This window comes from Octopus bimaculoides, chromosome Z, assembly GCF_046866305.1.
Source record: "Octopus bimaculoides isolate indiv1 chromosome Z, ASM4686630v1, whole genome shotgun sequence".
Lineage (NCBI taxonomy): Eukaryota > Metazoa > Mollusca > Cephalopoda > Octopoda > Octopodidae > Octopus > Octopus bimaculoides.
In genome coordinates this window covers 5,907,269-5,924,788 of record NC_142944.1, presented here as the reverse complement: position 1 = coordinate 5,924,788, position 17,520 = coordinate 5,907,269, and the positions used below count along the sequence as shown (strand labels likewise).

Sequence of the window (17,520 nt, the reverse complement as noted above, 5' to 3'; positions counted from 1 at the left end):
GTTCTCTGCACATTTTCAGTGTTTATTGCTCCTGAGCATTTGCCACATACAAAAACTATCTTCCCAGTTAGCTCCCTTTGATATTGCTGCACCTCTTATGTGTCCATAGCTTACATTAGGTACATCTTATAGAGTTTCTACCTACGCCTTTTCTACAGATCGAGCGGGGCCATCTACTTGAAGGGATTTGTGGTTTGTCTGCCTTCCTACTTATTAAGACTTTGGTTTTAGCTAGGTTGAATCTAAGGCCCATCGATTCTAGACCTTGTTCCACACCTGAAACTTTTCCTCTAATTCTGATAGTGACTCGGCTATTAGAGCAAGGTCGTCAGCATCTTATTTTGAATTCCTGTGTTATTGCCTGGAGGACTATGGTGGATAAGAGAGGGCTGAGGACTGATCCTTGGTGGACCCCTACCCCTACTTGGAATTCTTCACTGTACTCGTTGCCAACCCTCACCTTACTGACAGCGTCCCTGTACATGGCTTGCACAGCTCTCACTAACCATTCTTCTATCCCTAGTTTCCTCATTGACCACCAGATAAGGGATCGAGGGACCCTGTCAAAGGCTTTCTCCATGTCAACGAAAGCCAGGTATATAGGTTTATCTTTGGCTAGGTATTTCTCCTGCAGCTATCTTACCAGAAATATAGCATCAGTGGTGCTTTTCCCTGGCACGAACCCAAACTGCATCTCATCTAGACTGACTCTCTCCCTGATTAGTTGGGCTATGACCCTCTCAGTGACTTTCATTACCTGATCCAATAACTTGATACTTCTGTAATTATTTGTATCTAATGCATCACCTTTACCTTTGTAGCAGTTGACTATGGTTCTGCTACACCAGTCATTGGGTATGGCTCCTTCATGTATCACCTGGTTAACAATACGGGTGACTAGGCTATAGCCGACATTGCCAGATATTTTGTGCATCTCTACAGTGATTCCTGAAGGGCCGGAGGCTTTCCCTGTTTTCATACTCTTAATTGCTTTATCTGTCAAGGTACTGTCAATTCGGATAGCTGGTCCCTCTGTTGGGTCGTCATTCGGCACAGCAGACTCTCTTTCTCCCATTCATTCTCTTTATTGAGCAACCTTTCATAGTGGCGTCTCCAAACCTCTCTCTTTGCAGCCTCGTTTAATACAAAAAATATAATTTAAAGACATTTTTGGATATTTCCATACATACAATAAAGATGGTTACTGCACACATAATGTTAGGTGGGTGGGTGTGTGTATATATATATATATATATATATATGCGAGTAAAAATAAATACAAAAAAGGTGGGTTTTTTTTGTATGATTGTGTATAGAGGAATATATTATTTAGTTTAAAAGAGTTCCAACACTGTCTGTTTTTTATGTTTTATTTATATTCCTGCAGAACCAATGTGGGGTATAGAATATGGAATATACAATATATAATATAATATACAATATATAATATAAAATAAAATAAAATAAAAATGGATGGCACCATGAAAGAAAGTATTGAATGTAGATGAAATATTGAGTGTTCAATATAAAGGATCAAATATATAAATATATAAAGGTGACTCGAGTTTCAGGGCTATTTCCCTTCATCATGGCCGGTATGACTGACTTTAAACAGAAGTCAACTTTGTGGCAGACACTTAGAAGCAATAAATCAGTAAATGCTAAGGACCCACAAGAAATAGATTTTATCAAATGCCCTGGTTGATGGCTACGGTTACCAAGGTTACTGAATTCACAGTAGAAGTAGATGTTCTGAAAGAATAGTTGCTAGAAAAAGAATCTACCTGTTGGAAAAGATTCAGCTCTTACCTCTCTCTCTTTGTGTAAAGGTTGTTTGTATATTGCTTATATAAGTAGAGTGATGTTATATGGCAGTGAAACATGGGTCATCAATGCAGAAGTCCTGTGAAGACTAGAAAGAAATGAAGCTTGCATGCTATGCTGGATGTGTAATGTTAGTGTAGATATATGATAGTGCAAATGTGTTGATAGGTTGGTAGAAAAATTGGGTACAAGAGGTACCAGATGTAGTGTGCAAGAGAAATATGGCCATGGATGAGGACAGCTGCATAAAGAAGTGCTGATTACTAAATCTGAATGGAATTTGTGGAAGGGAGTGACCCGGAAAGATGGACAAAGTAATGAATACCAACCTCGTGAGGCTCACTGAAGAGATGAACAAATGACCAAAACGTTTGAGGATGTGCTGCTCTTGAGAAGATCCTTCCATCTCAGCAGAAATGAGATCCTAATATTGTCAATGTCCTTCTGTACCCAATCTGTGTGGGAGCAGAACTGCACATATTTCATTACCCCTTTTGTACTGGCCATTTTCTCCCTCATTGGAACCACTTTCCTTGTTACTCATCCTGTACTTCCAACATAAACCCCTACCACTATTTTTACTGAACACCCTTCATATCTGTTACTAATACCCCCTCCACACCTTTATTACAATATTCACCCCTACATAACTGATTTCCTCTTTCCCGTACCCTTCACATCTCCTTATTTCTCATTTATCTAGTTATATTGTTGCTTTCCCCTTTTTATGAATCACCTCCTCCCTGACCCACTCCTATTTTCTTTTACTTTCCCCAACAAACTGAGACTCACCATTACCCATACCTCCATCCTTGTTCATTATTCACTGCATTCACTTCTACCCTCATCTCTTACCATCTAACCGATGGTAGAGATGGGGATCGAGAGAAATGCACATCCACCTTCCTGTCTGTCTTTCCTGTTGGCTTGTAATACATGTTCATTACAGCAAGACACCTCTCTCCTCCCATTCTGTCAATAGGTTTTGTGAATTATTTGGTGACCTCACTTGTACTGGTACTTTGTAAACAGCACCTAGTACACTCTGTAAAATGGTTGGTATTAGAAAGGTATCCTGCCGTAGAAACTATTCCAAAACATGTTGGAGCTCAGTGCGATCCTCTGACTTGTCAGATCCTGTAGAGCTATTCAATTCTGCTGTCAGATGTTGATGTTAGATGATAATGATGATGTATATGCCTGAATATTGTTGATTCTTGGTATGTCTCCTAAACCTACTCATGTGCAAATGAGCACACAAACTGAAAATTCAGTGTCTGTGAACGTAACAAAATACAGCAAATTGGAATGCACACAAAATTTCAACTGAAGGCCACAAGGCAATATGTATATATATATATATATATATATATATATATATATATATATATATATGAAGTACAAATAATATGCATTTTGGTTTGGTCAAAGTCATGTGTTAAAGGTTTAGATATTTAATTTAATGATAGTCTCTCAAATCTAAGAAAGCTGGTTCTGCAATTTCTTGCTGAATAATCTGCATGGATGATATATATCTAGAGATGAGATGTTTGTGCTGTACATTAGCTCACTTCCTTCATCAAATAAATGTTACCTGAACAAGTGCACAAGTGTTCTACAATATCAGCTGTTGAATTGATTGTGAAACAATGTTTGATGAAGTGTTTTGCTCAAGAAAACAACACATTACCTGGTCTGGAAATTGAACCCACGATCTTGTGAATGCAACACTCTAAACATTGGGCCGTGCATCTTTACTTAAGTCAATAATTAAAATCATGCAGTGGTGCATCAAATATTTGCTTTCAGTAGGGTGTTGGTATGGTAAGTAATTAACTGTTTCAAACTAGTACATGGAATTAAATTACTCTAGATTAATAGTATTTGTATGTACACGAAAAACCGTCGTAGGTATTGAAATCATCATCATCATCGTTTAACGTCCACTTTCCATGCTAGCATGGGTTGGACGATTTGACTGGGGAGTGGTGAACCAGATGGCTGCACCAGACTCCAATCTGATTTGGCAGAGTTTCTACAGCTGGATGCCTTTCCTAACGCCAACCACTCCGAGAGTGTAGTGGGCGCTTTTACATGCCACCGGCACGGGGGCCAGTCACACAGTACTGGCAACGGCCATGCTAAAAAGGTGTTTTTTACGTGCCACCTGCACGGGAGTCAGTCCAGCGGCACTGGCAATGACCTCGCTTGAATGATTTTCTAACGTGCCACCAATTAAATAAAAAGAGTAATCATTAAATAAATTTGAAAAGCAGTGTTCTAGAGTTATAATTTTACTTTTAATCAATGTGTTACATTTTAAAGAATGCTACTGATAAGATGCAACTATTATAAATAAGCAATAATTTTTTTTTTTTAAATCCTCCATTACTATTCTCAAAATATTAAAATGCTTTTGTTACATACATACCATGTATTCAATTCTATATCTCCTTTCTTGCTGCTCTTCATGCTGTTGAAATGGGGGTGGGGGTCAGTAATTTCAATTTCCACTACAATCCCAGAATATTGTATAAGTTCTTATCCTTTTTGTTCTTTGATTAGTTTTGTTTTCAATTTTCAATATTGCAATTCATTTTGAGACCCTGTAACAGAAGTACAAATCATTGACATCTTCTTGTTAACCCTTTTGGTTCCAATCCAACTGAGACTTCCCCTAATTCATGGTTTTAAACTGATCTCAAAACCTTTCTTCAAAATTTCATGTTGATTTATGTTTGAAACATCAACTTAATAATGGCAAAATTATTTTACTACTTCATTATTTAATTTAAAGAAAAGCGTTGTATTTCGATGGAAATGTGGTAATGAAAGGTTTAATATATTGCAGAGTTGTTCAAATGTTTTTAATATTCTTTCAAAACATTTAAAAAATGATTCTACCACTGTTTATAGATTGGCCAAAGGGCCACAGAAATACTTTTTTCTGTACATGTTGAATCTAGAGGAAAGGGCATTGCCCGTAATTTTGCAGGTCCTCCAACCATGATGAGTTTGATGCCAAAGATTTCCATTAGTCAATCATGCTTCAACATAGTCATTTAACCAATCTCAACTAGTCAAGATTCAGAGTACTGTGTATTACTAAACTTTTTGATTGCTGGATACAAAAACGTCTCATGAGACTTCCATTCAGGTGATTTTCTTAAGTCACCATCTCACTATGTAACTTCCTTTCCCGGACCCTGTGGTGTATACTCTCCTCCACCCTATCCCCCCAGACAGGATGCTGGTCTGTCATTGGATTATTAATATTTACCAGCTGGGTGAACTGATGCAACTTGAAATGAAGTGTTTTGCTCAAGAATGCAATGCATAGCTCGGCCCAGGAATCAAAACCACAATTTTGATCATGATTGCAACACCCTAAGCACAAGCCATGTGCCTTCCATTTAAACTTAGCAGGTAAAGACATGAACGTGGAGAAGATATCAGAAGAAAGAAGGATCGAGTATAATGGTTAGTGTGGGTTTGAGCGGCTGGTTGCACCAGGATTGGTGATAGGTAAAAAAGATGAGTGGTGGAGGTAGGTCAACTCTCATTGAGGAACTGAGGCCATTACAGTAATGATAGAAGAGACAGCATGCTTGTGGGCTAGAGGCTGGGGTTTGTTAGTGATGGATTCCAATTCTTTGATTGGCATCTTCCCTGAATGTACATAGCAACAGTACTGTCACAGTTGTGGCAGTAGTACTCCATTGTGGGGTTGTAAGGAAAAGAAGCCCCTAGGTATGAGCTAAATGCAGGCGGTAAGATGATGATGAGTCTTGTTTGAGCCTTTGTAGTGTGTCAGCAACTATTTAGGGCTGAAATATTTTCTGTTCTTGAAGAGAAGATCCAGTATTTTGAACTTCAGTTAAGAATGTGTTTTAGCCATCCTTAACTGGTGATAGTGAAGCCCAGCATTTAGAGTGAGTGTGAGAGATCTAGATGATGATTGCTATTCATCAGGTAGTGGTGTTTTGATACAAGTTGTGCTTTTTTTTTGTTGTTTTTGCTAAAGGAAACACAGTCTGTATTGGTCACATTGAAAGATGCTCTTGAGGTCTCTGTTTATGGAATCAGTGCAGGTTTGGCATGTTGTCCCAGCTGTGTGGATGATCCTAGTCAGAGAGGAATGAAAGGTCATGCTATCTGCATAAGAGTGGGAATTGTTGGCTGTGGTTTTTAGTAGGTTGTTATTGTAATGAAGCAAATGGGGAAGAGAACCAAACCTAGGGAAAAGCCCAAGTTGATTGAGTAGACTTGCTTAAACAACAAAAAAAAAGTCATGTCAACAGATGTGTAAACTAGCATGTTAGCAGATAAATCAGTGTGTGCGTGAACATATTGAAAATACAACTGTGAACCGGAAAATAAGATTGATCTCAACTGATAGTTACAAGAGTGTTTAAAGCTCAAAGTAAACCCATCTTCAAAGGAAAGAAGCTACTGATCCAAGGTGGAGCCCAATAGGGACCAATAAAATAAATACCAGGCTTAACCAAAAATTAATACTGGGGTCAATTCATTTGACTAAAAAAATTGTCCAAGGCGGTACCCCAGCATGGCCACATTTGAATGACAAATAAACGATAAAAGATTAAAGATGTTATACATATATGTATGTATTACATGTATGTGTATAGGCTATACATATGCATGTATATGTGTGTATTGTACGTATGCATGTATATATATGTATGTACTCTATATGTATGCATATATATATATATCTATTGTGTATATATGCATGTATGTATTGTGTGTATATATGTATGTATGTATTATGCGTATGTCTGTATATATATATGCATATATGTATTATGCGTATGTGTGTGTGTGTGTATATATATATATATATATATATACATATGTTTGTATAAACCAGTTTGAAAAAGAAAGATATGGAATCTGAAAGATCTATTTAACAGAGAGTAGTGAAGTGATAGGGACTTTATAACAACTAGAAGTTGTTAAAGGGCAACCTAATAAGGAATACATACCAAATCTCTGGTTGTGGCAAAACATCAGATAAGTTGAGGGTGGCATGGTTGTGGGATATTCAAATAGGGCTACCAAGAGATGAGCTTGGAAAGCTTGTGAAAATGAAGGCAGCAAAGTGTTATATCACATAGCTAGAAGGGCAGATAGGCAATGGATTTATTTAGCAAGAACAGAAGTAGGAAGGAAGACAGGAATGGCTGTGTGGTAAGTAGCTTGCTTACCAACCACATGGTTCCAGGTTCAATCACACTGCGTGGCACCTTGGGTAAGTGTCTTCTACTATAGCCTCGGGCTGACCAAAGCCTTGTGAGTGGATTTGGTAGACGGAAACTGAAAGAAGCCCGTCGTATATATGTATATGTATGTATGTATGTGTTTGTCCCCCCAACATCGCTTGACAACCGATGATGGTGTGTTTACGTCCTCGTAACTTAGCAGTTTGGCAAAAGAGACCGATAGAATAAGTACTAGGCTTACAAAGAACAAGTCCTGGGGTCGATTTTCTCAACTAAAGGTGGTGCTCCAGCATGGCTGCAGTCAAATGACTGAAACAAGAAAAAGAGAACAGAAAATATTTCGGTTCTAAATAGTTGCTGACATTCTACAAAGGCTCAAACGAGACTCATCATCACCTTACCTCCTGTATTTAGCTCATACCTAGGGACCACTTTTCCTTCCAGCCCCTCCCCCCTTCACTGGACTTATGTCATTGTGCCTACAATGAAACTGTTATAGCTCTAAAGTTGTGAACTTGTAAGAAAGAATTGCTGAGTAGTTTTGGACCTGTTTTCAGCACTTGTTTGTTGAAAGACATTGTGATCTTGCATGTGTCCAAATAGTTCCACATGTTGAATTACTGCTGTCTGCTCTCATTAAACCATTAGGCCCAAGCAACTGTAAAAAGGGAGATGTGTTGGCAAACCCCAGTTGGTCCCAACTAGAAAACAGGAGAAGGGAATTGCTAGAAAAAGCATGTGGATGTGTGCAGACACAAATATATACAAGTATGCACAAATCCTTGTGAGTGAATTTAGTAGAAACTGAAAGAAGCCTGTCGTGTACATGACAGAAACTCTTGGATTATAGTGATGTTCTTAGTTTCTGTTTACCATATTTGATTTGGGGAGGCTTACCTGAAGCTTCGTCATATGTGTATGTCTTTATGTCTGTTTGCAACTTCATAACTTAGTGTTTCATAGAATAAGTACCAGGCTTTAAAAAAAAATAAATACTGGGGTCTATTCATTCAACTAAAAATTCTTCTAGGCAGTGCTCCAGCATGGCTGTGACTGAAACCAGTAAAAGATAAAAGATGTACATGACAAGAACTCTTGGATAATAGTGATATTCTTCGTTTCTGTTTACTATATTTGATTTGAAGCTTACCTGAAGCTCTGGCAGAATTTGTAATTTTGTAGGTGTAAAGCAATCTTTTAAATCATAAAGCCATATAGAAGTTTCTTTGAATTATTATTTATATTCAATATCCAGTTTGACTTCAACTTATTTTGTTATATGTAAAATGTGATTGCAATTATTGTTTGATGATAATTTTAAATATGTGTAATCTTCCTTCCTTTTTCCAGTGCCTGGGTTCAAGAAGATAGCATTTATAATTATCAAGATAATAAATCTAAATACACACTTACTAGTAGAATTCCAAGAGGCTACAATGTTGCTATTGAAGCTATAGAAGATGTTATAAAAGCTATGCCTTCCCAGGTAAGTAGATGTTTTGCCAAATCTTAATCCTTTCGCATTCAGATTACTCTGCTAAATGTAATGCTTATTTATTCACATTGTTTTGGGATTAATCCAGAATTATTTCATAGTGGCAAGATTTTGATGATGTGATTGTTTATTTGTAGGAGGACATTGTAGGGTCAGTATGAGAGGCTGGATCTGGCCTGTTTGAACATAGAACAGGGAAGAATATGTGGGCCTGATATGACCGGTTTAAATGGTTAAATGGCTGCAGAATTTAAATTTTAACAATATGATCGAGTTACTTACAGACAAGTATGACTCTGAAACATAGATTCTGTTTTATAGTGGTCACTTAGCAACCACATGGTTTTGGGTTCAGCCCCACTACGTGGCACCTTGGACAAGTGTCTTCTACTATAGCCTCAGGCCAACTAAAGCCTATTGAGTGGATTTGGTAGACGGAAACTGAAAGTAGCCCATCGTACATATACATACATATCTATTTATCATAGTCCTCCAGGCGATCACAGAGGAATTCAAGACAGGGAGCTCCTCTATGCTGATGACCTTGCACTAATTGCGGAGTCACTATCAGAACTAGAGGAGAAGTTTCAGGTGTGGAAGCAAGGACTAGAATCGAAGGGCCTTAGAATCAACCTAGCAAAAACCAAAATCCTAATAAGTAGGAAGGTAGATAAAACACAAACCCCTTCAGATAGATGGCCCTGCTCAGTATGTAGAAAAGGAGTAGGTAGTAACTCTATAAGATGTACCCGGTGCAAGCTATGGACACATAAGAGGTGCAGCAATATCAAAGGCAGATTAACTACGAAGTTAGTTTTTGTATGTGGCAGATGTTCAGGTGCAATAAACACTGTAAACAAACAGGAAACAACTTCTATCTCATTCCAGGGTGAAAAACTAGAGGTAGTCGATAGCTTCCGCTATCTGGGCGACCAAGTTAGTAGTGGGGGTGGGTGTGCTGAAAGTGTAACTGCTAGAATAAGAATAGCCTGGGCAAAGTTTAGAGAGCTCTTACCTCTGCTGGCGACAAAGGGACTCTCACTCAGAGTAAAAGGCAGACTGTATGACGCATGTGTATGAACAGCCATGCTACATGGCAGTGAAACATGGGCTGTGACTGCTGAGGACATGCGTAAGCTCGCAAGGAATGAAGCCAGTATGCTCCGTTGGATGTGTCATGTCAATGTGCATACCCGTCAGAGTGTAAGTATCTTGAGAGAAAAGCTGAACATAAGAAGCATCAGTTGTGGTGTGCAAGAGAGACGATTGCGTTGGTATGGTCATGTGGTGAGAATGAATGAGGATAGCTGCGTGAAAAAGTGCCACACCCTAACAGTTGAGGGAACCCGTGGAAGAGGTAGGCCCAGGAAGACCTGGGCTGAGGTGGTGAGGCAAGACCTTCGAGCATTGGGCCTCACCGAGGCGATGACTACTGACCGAGACCTTTGGAAATGTGCTGTGCATGAGAAGACCCGGCAAGCCAAGTGAGATCATTGCCAGTGCCCCTGGACTGGCTCTTGTGCGGGTGGCACATGGGATGGACCATTTAGAGCGTGGCCGTTGCCAGTACCACCTGACTGGCCCTCGTGCGGGTGACACGTAAAAGCACCCACTACACTCTCTGAGTGGTTGGCGTTAGGAAGGGCATCCAGCTGTAGAAACTCTGCCAAATTAGATTGGAGCCTGGTGTTGCCATCCGGTTTCACCAGTCCTCAGTCAAATCGTCCAACCCATGCTAGCATGGAAAGCGGACGTTAAACGATGATGATGATGATGATATATATATATATATATATGAGTGTCTGTGTTTGTCCCCCCCATCATCACTTGGCAACTGATGTTCGTGTGTGTCCCTAACTTAGCGGTTCAGCAAAAGATACTGATGGAATAAGTACTAGGCTTACAAAGAATAAGTCTTAGGGTCGATTTGTTCAACTAGAGGCAGTGCTCCAGCATGGCTGCAGTCAAATGACTGAAACAAATAAAAGAATTACTTAGATTTATTATAACTTTTAAGATCTTTTTATTGACATCTCCAGTTTCTGACGAAAGTAATTTGAACTTTTTCATTTCTCGGTAGAATATTCTGGAGGTTTTTTGATAGTTGTTTCATTGATTCTTTATAGCTATAATGTTGCTGTCTTTAATGGTACTTTCGCTTCACTAATATCATTATTGATATTTTCATAATTTATTTCGTTTAAAAAAATCATTATTTGCTCTATGTACAGTGAGACTTAAATGATTTGCATATTTAACCGTTCATCATCTAACACAAGATCACCCTCCCCTCTCAAAGATTCCTTGCCTTGCAAGTTACTTGGTGGCCCTGCCAGTTATGGTGCCACATAAAAAGCATCCAGTCCCCACTATAAAGTGGTTGGCATTTGGAAGGGCATCCAGCTGTGAAAACCATACCAAAACTGTCCTTGCCTGTGCTGGTGCCATATAAAAAGCACTTGGTCCACTCTGTGGGGTGGTTGGTGTTAGAAAGGGTATCCAACCATAGGAACCCTGCTAAAACAGACAAAATAGCCTGGAGTAGTCTTCTACCTGACCAGCTCCTGTGAAACTTGTACGCATGGCTAGCAGATGTTAAACGATGATGAAGATGAATTTGGTAGATTTAAGCACAAATACACTAGTCACTGTTGTGTGTGTGTGTGTGTCACAGAACAATATCTCCCATTTATGACCACAATGTGATCATAACACACTCAGCTCATTGGCTCAAGGGATCCTGGGACATTGATGTTTCATATTTTGTTTAGACTCAAAGGTTGCAGCTGACAAGACACATGTTGAAACACCAGTGTCCCAGAATCCCTTGCACCTGTGAGCCATATTGTCTTCTTATGATGCATACAACAGTGACTAGTGTAGCTACTTTCAAATCTGCTGAAATGTAATCATCATCATCATTTAACATCCATTTTCCATTCTGGCATGGGTTGAATGGTTTGACAGGAACTGCACAAGGTTCCAAAGTCTGTTTTGGCTTAGTTTCTATAGCTGAATACCCTTCCTAACACCAACCACTTCACAGTGAGTGTACTGGGTGCTTTTTACATGGCACCACCTTTTTTTCATTTCTCAGTAGAATATTCTGAAGGTTTTTTTATAGTTGTTTCAATGTTCCTTAATAGCTGTAATGTTGCTGTCTTTGAAGGTACGGAACCAGCACTGGTAATTTTAGGGTGTTGTGGGATGAAAAAGGTTGATGGGGGCCGAGTCTTTCATGGACATGCATTACCACGGTGGTTTTAAGATATCAATTGTTGTGATGAGTGGAGTCTTGAGTACAATAATGTCATCTCCTTTATAAGGCTCAGCATCTTGAGATTGGCTTTCAATACTTCATTCCATGTCTTCCTCTTCCACAATTTCTATAACAATAAAATAGCTATTTACAAACTGATAAAGAAACTTCTGCATGATCATTCAGCCTGCTAGAAATGTCAAAACCACCTCAAATTACACCTTGCTGTGTTAAAAAAGAAGGGATACTTTGGATAATGTTGTTCTAAATAACACTATTCAGATAAAAAGCTAGTTGATCATGGCTGGCACATCGTAGATCATAAGGATGGCTTAAAGAAGGCTGATGTGGGCGTGGACAACAACAGCTATAAGTGACTATGATTGGCTGGATTATTCAGTTTTGTATGACAGTTTGAAACTGGCTACAAGTGGAAATGAGGATTTGTCAGTGGAGTACTCCTTTTTAAGTATAGTGAAAGTTCCTAATAGTTGAATACCTTAAAAAAACCAAAAAAAAAAAAAAAACCAATGTTACTTAGTATTTAGCACTTTTTGTTGTATATAAACAATTTACTTGCTGCTATTTTTATCTGAAACTTTATAATGGGCTGAAACTTTTCCTACATCTATCCACTAATGCAGACTACATTGTAATGTAATATAAATGTTTTCCATGTGTGTTGTAATAAGGTAGGTTAAATTTAAATCTCTGTTGGAAATTATTTATGGACATTATTTTGAAATAAAAGTTTTAAATGGAGTTTATTCCTGAAGAAACATTCTTATTTTAAAAAAATTCTTTATTAATAGGTTATAAAGCAAGGGAGTTCATAGTTTATCTTGGAAATAGTTTTCATTTAGCATCAGTGCCATGTAAAAAGCACTGGTGATAGTGCCACATAAAATGCACCCAATATATTCCGTAAAGTGGTTGGGGTTAAGGACATCCAGTTATAGAAACCAAGCCAAAACAGAACAGACTATGGAACCTGGTACAAACCCTAGTCATGCCAGCTCTTGTCAAACCAAACAGCCCATGCCAGAATGGAAAAGAGATGTTAAATGACGATGATGATGATGATTCTGCCACTGCCACCAATTTGCTTCAAAGATTGACAAATAGATATTTTATAGCATTTGAATCAATCTTTCTAAATCAAATTAGATATTAATTATATGTTACTAGCTGACTCTGTTCTACCAAAAATGATGGCTAATTGTAGTATTTTATATATAAAAAGGGTACAAAAAGGTGAAAAACAAAAAAATCAAACAGTGCTGTGTGTGTATGCGTGTGTGCATATGTATACATTTATATGTATGGGTAGCACAGTCTGTAGCGAATGCAGTTTTCTATACTTTGTCACAGCCTGCTTCCTTCCTTTTTAAGCCTGTCTGTTTATATAAGTATGTATATATATAGAGATAGATAGATAGATATAGATGTGTGTGTGTGTAAATGCACATGTCTGTAAATCTATTTTCTATGTATCTTTCTAAATAAACATACACAAACATATACACTCACTCATGTATAAATATACTTTACACAAACACACACAAACATTCACATTCCTTCCTTTTACACTCACATAGAGTTGAAGCGCTGTTTGATTTTTGTTTCACCATTGACTTTTCATCATCCCCCTTCCATCGGTCGATCACCCCTTCCTTTCTCATGTTTTGGTGGAGAAATACGCAAGAGTATCATTATAGCAGAAGACACACAATGCTCTCTTTGCCACTTGCCCTCATTGCTATTACTTTCTCTCACTCCCTCTCAGTCATGGCTACTACTCTCACTACTTCTCCTTCACTGAATTACTATTTTCTCTCCTCTCCCTTCACCATTGACTCTTAGTGCGTGATTTTTGGCTGTGTGGTAAATAGCTTGCTTACCAACCACATGGTCCCGGGTTCAGTCCCACTGCGTGGCATCTTGGGCAAGTGTCTTCTACTATAGCCTCGGGCCGACCAAAGCCTTGTGAGTGGATTTGGTAGACGGAAACTGAAAGAAGACTGTCGTATATATGTATATATATATATATGTTTGTATGTCTGTGTTTGTCCCCCCAACATCGCTTGACAACCGATGCTGGTGTGTTTATGTCCCCGTAACTTAGCGGTTCGGCAAAAGAGACCAATAGAATAAGTACTAGGCTTCCAAAGAATAAGTCCTGGGGTCGATTTGCTCGAGTAAAGGCGGTGCTCCAGCATGGCCACAGTCAAAAGACTGAAACAAGTAAAAGAGTATATATATATATATATATATACATACACACAAATATATAAAAACACTACGCTCATTATTATATTAGATGTCTGTGTGAAAATAAATAGAATAATTATTGAACAGCCTAAAAGTAAGATAATTAACCCTTTTGATATGACTCTTGAAATTGCCACTAGTTTTAATTAAACAAAACCTGTCATTTTAAAGTGTTTGTTATCAATTTTAAAATGTTACTTACCTTTTAAGTGAGAATATTTTGTTAAACTATTTTCCAAAACACCATTTTTCTAATGAAGATGGAAAAGATCATAATTCTTGATTATTTTCCAAATTGGAACCTATGGATCAGTGGTTCTCAACCACGACTCACAGGGCTGCATGTGGCCCTCAAGCACCCTCCCACTGTGAATGTAATTTTTCTTCAATTGAATTGTTTTACTTTTTTTGGTATGGTTCCGCCCCCCCCCCCTCCACGTTTTGGATCTAGCCCAGATCCTAGATATTAAAAATGTTGGGAACCACTGTTATAGATAGTATATTTCACTAGAAATATGATCACAAGGAGATTATAAGTAATTATATGACTTACAATATCAGTTTTGGTTGTATACGGACCTACTTTCGTGAGCTCTAGCACAGAATCCTACCTTCAAGTTGAATACATGAAACTTCAGATTATTCTGTCAAATGTAATACTTATGCATTCACACTGTTTTGAATTAATCCTGCATTATCTCATAGCTTTGAGATTTCAATGAAGTGACTGTTTATTTTTAGAATGACATTGTAGGGTACATGTGAGAAGCCAGATCTAGTCAGTTTGAACATAGAATGGGTAGAATATTTGGGATGGATATGGCTAGATAAAATGCTAAAGAGTTAAAACTGATTTTGGGAAAGCCTGATTCTAGTAATGTCACTGGAGAAATTTGGATCTTAGAAGAGGAAATAATTGAGATGGCATTAAAGATAAGCACTACAATCGCTCATGTAGCTGCTATAAAAGTTTTAGCCAGTGAGTTAGATGTAAGATTAAATTTATATATGGTAAACCAAGCTAATCATCTATTAATCCAGGTTTACTGTGTAAAGTTATATTGTTATGGTTTAGAGATTATTCCAGTTGTGAAATTCAAATGTAGGATACAAACTTTTAAAATTACTCGAAAACTTGGCAAGAAATTGAATAATTATCTTCTGAGATGTAATTTATGAAATATAGACATTGTGATAAAGGATAATAGGTAGTAAGGGTGTCTTTGTTGGAGGCATATCAAGTAGAAAATGTGGACGCAATGTACTTGATCTTGGAGAGATAAATGGTGATGCTGCAACTCACATCAACAAAAAAAGTTAATTTTGGAGAGATAGAAAACTCTTTTTCACCTTTTAGCATTTAAACTTAGCCATATCAGGCCAAAATAGTCTAACTGTTTTATGTTCAAACCAGTCACATCTAGCCTCTTGCACCTACTCTAGAAATATTATTCTAAAAATAAACAGTAGCGTCATCAAAATCTTGAAGCTACAAAATGATATACAATTAACTTAAATCAATGAATATATATGTTTATGAATTTGTGTTGCAAGATTCCTGATGTGAGACCGTATGTTGAAACATATTGTTGTATTTTGGGATGGTCATTTTTTTTTTTTTTTTTTGCCAAATAAACACACACTATATATTCGTTCTTCACTTGTTTATTACTGTTCTTATTCTAACTCATGTCCATTGTCCGGAAATCTTTCGTCACACATCTGTGACCTTTTCAGTGACACTTTCTGTCTTTGTGTATGCTCCTGCTTTAATTATTCCATTCATGAATATATAAGCATTACATATGACAGTAATCTGAATGCTAAAGGTTTAAATCAGTGTTCTCAGCCTGGGTCCATATAAGATTTTTGGGGCTTCACACAAGCAAAATAATAAATTGGGAATCCACAATAGTATTTTAAATGTCCCTGAAAAATTTTTGCTTTAGATGTATGTTTTCTTTCTCTAACATTTTACATAGTTCAACCTACACAAGTGAATGTGTGAAAAACAAGATAGGAATTTTGAAAGACGTTTCTATAAAGCTAGTTTTTAAACATCGAATGGCTTTGTGGGCCCACCAGAATAGAATAGCAAAGGGATCCAGAGATAGAAAATGGTTGAGAACCCCTGGTTTAAATACTTAAACTGAAAAATGCTACTTCATATTGTATGTGATGCTTAAAGGTGAATGAAAATTACTCTATACTTTTGAATGACAAAATATTGTATATATAACAGAAATAATTGCATATTTGGAAATACGTAATATTACTGTGTATCAGAAATAATTGCAGACATAGCTTTATAAAATACATTTGTATTTTTTATAAAAACCTTAATTCCTGAGATAACACAGAATTTGTTATTGCATAGTGTATTTCTGTTGAATTCAGCTATGTTGTTCATCTTTTTATCCTAGGTACCAGTTAAAACATCTGATTTGCCTACGATAGATGAAGAACTGGCCCAGATATTCCCAAACAGGTCTTCTTCATCAGGACCACACAAAGATTATACTAGGGAGCCTTTATCGGGAAAAAAGGTAAAAGTGGAAATACAAATTACAAAATTACAATTATTGTCATTTTTTCTACTTCTTTTTAATGGTTTTGGTAAAGTTTGAATTCAAAACAAGGTGTTCAGAACTTTAACTACGCAACCTGTTTCACTGGAAGCTTAAAAAGCAATTACATAATACTACTGAGTGTAGATATGGCTTTGCCTTAAGAAGTTTGCTTTGCATCCATTTGGTTCTGCAGCACACTGGAAAAGGTGTCTTCTACTATAGTCTTTGGCACCAAGCAAAACAATGTCTCATAAGTGGATCAATGGAAATTATATGAATGCCTGTAATGTATGTGTAGTTTGTATAAGTACACACACACATCTATATATATATATGTGTGTGTGTGTGTTATATGTGTGTGAATGTTTTTAGTATTTTCTTTGGTTTCCATTGTTTGTACATGAGAAGATGCAGTAGTTTCTTCTTGGGTAGAATTTGCTAAACTAGAAAGAAACTGTGTGGAAGATTTAAGTAAATGACAACTGGCATAATAGTTCCCAGGTGAAAGTTGATTACTGGTTTTCTTACTAACTAATACATCATTTTTTTTTTTTTTTTTGTCTTTCCCTAATTGCACCATACACCTAGGGTTTTTAGGGACAGATACAATCTCCTTTTTTTGCTTCCAGTGTTACATTTGTTCAGGATCATTGGCAGCATAATCCTCTATGTCATTGTTCCATTTATTTTGTGTTTTGCTAGGAAAAAGATCCAAACCTTCATAAATTAATGCATAAGTATTCAACTGTTTGACTATAAACACATTAAACGTATGAGAGGGGCAGCTTTTGCAGAGTTCCTTGTTTAGTTTCAACAAAAAATTGGAGCCACGATCATCACCTGGCACCATTGTTGCTT

The 17,520-nt window shown here is 37.3% G+C and overlaps 1 protein-coding gene across 3 annotated transcripts in view; it reads left to right on the top strand.

The window, feature by feature from the left end:
* Positions 1-17,520, top strand: part of LOC106876941 (cytokine-like nuclear factor N-PAC) — a 68,643-nt gene that overhangs the window by 4,961 nt on the left and 46,162 nt on the right. The window contains exons 4-5 of one of the 3 annotated variants that reach the window (XM_014925709.3): positions 8,418-8,553; positions 16,516-16,638. In XM_014925709.3, coding sequence (XP_014781195.1) covers positions 8,418-8,553; positions 16,516-16,638 — 259 coding nt within the window. Of the gene's footprint in view, positions 1-8,417; positions 8,554-16,515; positions 16,645-17,520 lie in introns of all 3 variants that reach the window. The other 2 variants (XM_089365446.1, XM_014925718.3) reach the window with 2 other exon arrangements.